The sequence below is a fragment of the Pectinophora gossypiella genome, chromosome 10 (genome assembly GCF_024362695.1).
Source record: "Pectinophora gossypiella chromosome 10, ilPecGoss1.1, whole genome shotgun sequence".
Lineage (NCBI taxonomy): Eukaryota > Metazoa > Arthropoda > Insecta > Lepidoptera > Gelechiidae > Pectinophora > Pectinophora gossypiella.
Window position 1 is genome coordinate 16,866,666 of NC_065413.1, and position 6,000 is coordinate 16,872,665.

General features: G+C 43.3%; 1 protein-coding gene across 1 annotated transcript in view; it reads right to left on the reverse strand.

Moving 5' to 3' along the window:
• Positions 1-5,698, reverse strand: part of LOC126370013 (high-affinity choline transporter 1) — a 62,908-nt gene extending 57,210 nt beyond the window's left edge. Inside the window, exons 1-2 of the mRNA XM_050014635.1 lie at positions 5,304-5,698; positions 3,273-3,459 (exon numbers count right to left, since the gene is read on the reverse strand). Of these exons, the coding sequence (XP_049870592.1) occupies positions 3,273-3,438 (166 nt within the window). The 5' untranslated portion in view covers positions 3,439-3,459; positions 5,304-5,698. The remainder of the gene's footprint in view (positions 1-3,272; positions 3,460-5,303) is intronic.
• Between the last annotated feature and the right edge of the window lie 302 nt (positions 5,699-6,000).

Below are 6,000 nucleotides of genomic sequence, written 5' to 3' on the forward strand. Positions count from 1 at the left end.
TTTTCTATTATTGTCACTATTTGTTCAACCGACTACCTACTAGAGTTCCGCGGGTACATTACATTGACACCCTAAGGACCAGACTATGTGGATCCATTGCAACCAAATTATACGTATAAGCAAACAGTAAGTTTGAGTTGATAGAGGTAACCCTGGACGGGAGACGTGTAAGGCCCCCCCGCTGGCCGCCCGCAGTGCCTACGCCACGAGGCGGTGAAATCAATAATTACAATTTTTGGAATGGTTTTACTTTGTGTCAATACTAGCGCCTAGCAACTAGGTACACAATACGTTCATGAGGTATTGAAGTAAGTCAATAGATATTAACTTCTACTTATTTAAGTTTTAACACAATGAATGGTATCATTACAGGGTATGAACCCAAATCGATTCTTCTTCTATCGTGTGGGTTGTGAGGTGGAGTACCAACCTCATCCCTGGTGTCAGGGTTACTATTGAGCCGCCAAAGGCCCCTGACATGGCTCATGTAACGACTTCTTACTTGCATCAGTAAGTAGTAACCGGAACCAACGTTTTAACGCGCCTTCCGAAGCACGGATCATCTAACTTTCGGACAACACTGACGACGACTGGTGATCAGCCAGTAATGTCCTAACCAAACTAGGGATCACAAAGTAATTTTTGTGTTATGTCCCCACCGAGAATCGAACCCGGGACCTCCGGATCGTGAGCTCAACGCTCAACAACGGAGGTCGTTACCCAAATCGATAACATTGTAATTTCAAGCTGAGCAGCTTTTGGAAGTTTCTTTTTGTATTGGGTGTCTCGCATGTGCTCGCAATCTCTTATCGGTTAGATAATTTCAATCGAAACTTAGATAAATAACTACAGATGACTCAAAATAATGATATTGTTTTCAGTTTGAGATAGCTCATTCTTAGTTTATCATGCGATGGATGTACAGAGGTAGTCAGAGTATCCCAATTGGGATATAGTCTTTAGCTTAATGTTATGTCATCATCATCATCATCAGCCGTATGACGCCCACTGCTGGGCATAGGCCTCCCCCAAGGATCTCCACGACGATCGGTCCTGCGCTACCCGCATCCAGCGGCTTCCTGCGACCTTCACCAGATCGTCGGTCCACCTTGTAGCGGGCCTACCCACTGAGCGTCGTCCGACACGTGGTCGCCACTCCAGAACCTTTCCGCCCCATCGGCCATCGGTTGTCCTCGCTATGTGTCCTGCCCACTGCCACTTCAGCTTTGCAATTCTCCGAGCTATGTCGGTGACTTTAGTTCTCCTGCGGATCTCCTCATTTCTGATTCGATCGAGCAGGGAAATACCGAGCATCCATTGCCCGCTGAGCGACACCGAGCCTCCTCACGAGACTCATAGCAAGCGGCCACGTCTCACTGCCGTAGGTCATAACTGGCAACACGCACTGGTCAAAGACTTTCGTCTTGAGACACTGAGGTATTTTGGACGACAAATGTTATGTAAATATTTATATTACCAATGAGGGACATTCCAGCCGTTCACCAAACACAATATAGATGGCGCTGTGCAGCTTTAACTTCCAAACTTGTACACCATCATAGTATGCAAATAAAGAATATTGAATATTGAACGTGATAACTATCTATTTTCTCATTATTCGGGTTCATATATAAACTGCCTATATACGTCCCACTGCTGGGCACAGGCCTCCCCTCAATCAACCGGAGGGGGTATGGAGCAAACTCCACCACGCTGCTCCACTGCGGGTTAGTGGAGGTGTTTTTACGGCTAATAGCCGGGACCAACGGCACATAATTACAAAATTATTTCATAATTATTAATTATTTCGGGTACATAATTATTCCAAAATATAAAAATAATTGTTGCTTGATATTTGCAAATACAAATACAAAATGATTACATCATGATTAATGAATGATTGACATTATGTATAGAAACACATAATAACGGGTTCTTACCGCGTTTATATGGGGATATGAGACTCCGTTATTATGTGGTAAGAACCCGTTATTATGTGTTTTAATTATGATAATAACCGATAGATAGAGTTATGTTGCTACCTATATTACCTCTTTATTCTGATCAGAATAATAATGGGTGAAAGATGTAATTGTGCCTGGGTGTAATAAAAAGGGTCATCAGTTATATTATGTCTGTTATCCATGAAATTAGAAGGTTAAACGAAGGAAAATCTATACAGCGCCATCAATATGGTTTTTGAGGAACGTAAACCTCTAATACCCATAACACCATACATCAACCCTTAAAGCCTGCTCGGGTTAGGATGTATACCGTATTTGTACGTCCGGCGCGAACCGTGAGTTACGGTATGGTTCCGGCCGACCAGACCACATTAACACGATTACCCACTGCCACGTCCAATGGGACTGTCGGATGGGGGGAGCTACTGGTACTGATAATCAACAAAAGTATTATTCATTCGACTCGTCAAAAGAAATTGCTATCTTAGCAATAAGACTGCCTTTTGTTCGTTTGTTTAATTTGTATTCCTATATTATAGTTTCTGCAATAAAGAATTGAAAATTGTATTTTTAAAATACTCTTAAACATTCTTCAATAACTTGCTTTTTTATCCCTTTTTTATTTTTGTTGATATCTTTGCTGTTGAACTTGTTGTTTTGTCTTGTGACGGGTTACAGAGATTGTAGACAATTAAAATGTTCTTTCAGACTGACACAAACTGAATTCTATTTTATTAGATTGACAGTACCAAAAATAATGCCGCCCTTCTCTTACGATAGGTGGAAGAAAGAGTAAAGGCTTAGTTATATGTTATTAACTTTCAACAAGTATCCTTTATAATTACGTTGAGTAAAACGATGAATGTTAAATGATTTTGCTTTGATTTGTAGAACTAAAATAATATGAATATTCTGTCGGCCTTTTTTGACGTGAATTTTTGTGGCATTAAATGAGTACAAATTGAAAACAACAGACCAGGGGGTGCCCACTGTATGTCAGTCAGGTTATCCTAAAATATACTTCGAGGTCGAGGTCAGTACTGACCACATCATCATCTGAAATCACTTTGTAAACCCTACTGTGGTTAGGATATTGTGGGCTGATCAACCGATTGTTCGAAAGTAGGACGATCCGTGCCTCGAAAGGCACGTTGAGCCGTCGGTCCCGGTTACTACTTACTAATGTAAGTAAGTAGTCGTTACTTGGGTCATGTTGGACTTTGGCGACTCAATAATAACCGTGACACTAGGGTTGATGAGTTCGGTAATCCACTTCACAACCCACACGAGAGAAGTAGATGTACTGACCTGTCATGGTGAAGATGCCGACGAAGAGGCCGATGGACCTCCCGGCCAGCATGACCTCCTCCTCCGAGTCGTTGCCAGCCGGCTTCTTGCGCGCCGCCCAGATGCCCACCGCCAGGATCAGCACGTAGAACAGGATGATCGACACCACGCCCGCTATGTTGATCATCTTGGATGATTACGCTGATCGCTACAACACACATTGGGCTGATTAATCAATGGACTCTTGGATATAGAGTTAGAGGTAGAGGAAGAAGCGTTGGAGAGATGACCTGTACATAGAAGTATGACAAATCTTAGGGTAGGGGAGGTTATTTGCCTAACAATGACGCTTTAGAGTACGGAAAATAAAATTAGAAGTGTGTGGATGGTAAACGGCAGAGCGATTGTGTGCAGTCCACCATTTTAATAGATAGAACGAAAAAAAGATAACGATATAGATCTACGGGACGAATGCAAATGCTATAAATGGGGAAGGCCCAGATGAACATAAAAAAAAGAAAAAATATATATTATATAAAAAAGAAAACAAAAGTATATTTGTATTTTATATTTGGCTTTGTAATAGACTACTCTGGGCGCCATCCCACTCGCGTCAGACAGAGTACTGCGGGGGGGAAGGCAAGAGGGAAACCACTGCCCTATTTTTCCCTAAACAAGTAGCATGGAAAATGCTGCACCGACAAGAGCGTGGCTCTTAAATTGATGATGATGATTTGTATGAACGTGGGTGGCCTAAGCAGATAAGTTTTAGAGACATGTCAAGAGTAGGTAAACCCATAAACTCTTAACTGGCGAACATATATGAAGACTTATCAGCGAGAATGCAGCGAAAGATGCCAGGATCGAGACAAGTACAATGCTATGGTATCCGCCTGCCCCAACAAGAACGGGCGCGGATGTGTGTATATAAGTATGAAAATAACAGAACAATTGTGTGAGGACAACCCTGGCGAATCAAGATGGTTGAAAGTAATATAAACATGTAAAGGTATTGTAGCCACTATCAACATCTACTGACATATAATATGTAAATGCTCTCTAATAAATAGATGGATCCGGAATTAGTCCCTCAAAACTACATAATAGTAGTTCAGAGATAAAAGAAGCCATGAATCCGCAATGTTGATCGCTCTGAAATCGATCTGAACTAAAAAAAGATTCGGTGCACAGACAGTTGACAGTCTGTGGCAGTTACAGTTATACAGTTGAAGTGTTTTCAGTTATATCTGAACTGGCAGTAATCAAATAGGTACGGTATAGTAGGTAGCCCAGTCATAAATAGCCTGTAATTAGTAGGTCCGCGGAGGTCCGTGTTGCGCTATGTAGTAGGTACGTGTGGCACAAAAAGTGGGGAAACTGGGACTGAGCTCTATAGCGTTCCTCTTTATAAAATTCATAGGATATGGAGCATACTCTAACATCGAAAACTCATCTGTATTAAACATCTCATTATCATTTAAGGCTATCCATCTCTGGGGTTCATATCAAAATACTCCTCTGTTTACCCCCTTGGGGCGTAAGTTTATATAAATTTCAAACCGATGTAGGTATGAAAAAGTAAAGTGATGAATCTTCTCTGAAGCACTCTACCCGTAAATGTAAGTAAAAGTGTCCTGAACAATGTGTATGCATGTCTACCAATAATATAAAAGGGAGAGCAAATAGCACAAACCTTGTTTATGCTAATAAAATACCTGTACATTTGCATGCTACTTCTATTTTTAGTTTCGTCCATAAAATTCGGAGGGAAAGGTTCGGAGTGTGTCCGTTGACCTTTGCACCGCGGCAGTTCAGGAGGCCCACACGGAAACGGTAACCTTTCAGGGACCTTGGGGTCATCCTGACTGTAAAGGTGCCACCGCAGCAACCCCTGATGACGTCTATGCCATCTATCAGTAGACAATGTGATAAACACCTATCGGTTGTCGACGCATTACGTTAGACAGGGTGTTGTAAAGACGATGACAGCTTATTTTAAACGTGTCTTAAGTACGTGACGGTCTTACAAAAAATGTATCACTGTAAACTCACCCGTGTATCACAAGTAGCTCCGTCGATAACCCACGGAAAGTTCACAACTGACACTCCGTGTCCGCACTGTCTAATTACCAAATCAACGTGGTGACCATGCGAGTATAGAAACACGAACCATCTAAAATATATTCATCTAAATATTAGTATCGAGAACGCGTATGATCAGTTCCTGGCGGCGGCGGGCGGAGCGCTAGGCCTGGGGCGCGGGCCGCAGCTGTCGCCCCATCGGAGGGAAGTTTTCTGCGAAGGGCTGTTCCTGGTCCTAAAGCTTAGCCCGCACATGAGCGCGCGTTCCCCTCTCCACAGACATGAAAAATCCGGTGTTGGCCCGCGTTACGTAACTGGTCGGGGCCACATGCCGTGGGGGATGTGCCGTTCACGTGCTCAAATGTGACGGCGGCCCATGGCGGCGGATCGATGTGTGACGTCACCGCGCGGCGCATGCGCCCGCCGCCCGGCCCGCGGGCCGCCTGAGCCGCGCGCCCGGCTGCGCCCCGCGGCCGCGGCCCGCTCCTCTACACGCGGTCCATCGACAAATTAATTGATAACGGCTTATCATGGCAACGTCACATGCGTCGAACAAAAATATAAAAAATATAAAATTTGTATTGTTTGCCTGTCGAGATAATGCCTTTTGGGCAGGAAAAATTGATCAATTATCAATACGAGACTGGGAATGTCAATTTCCTATGTA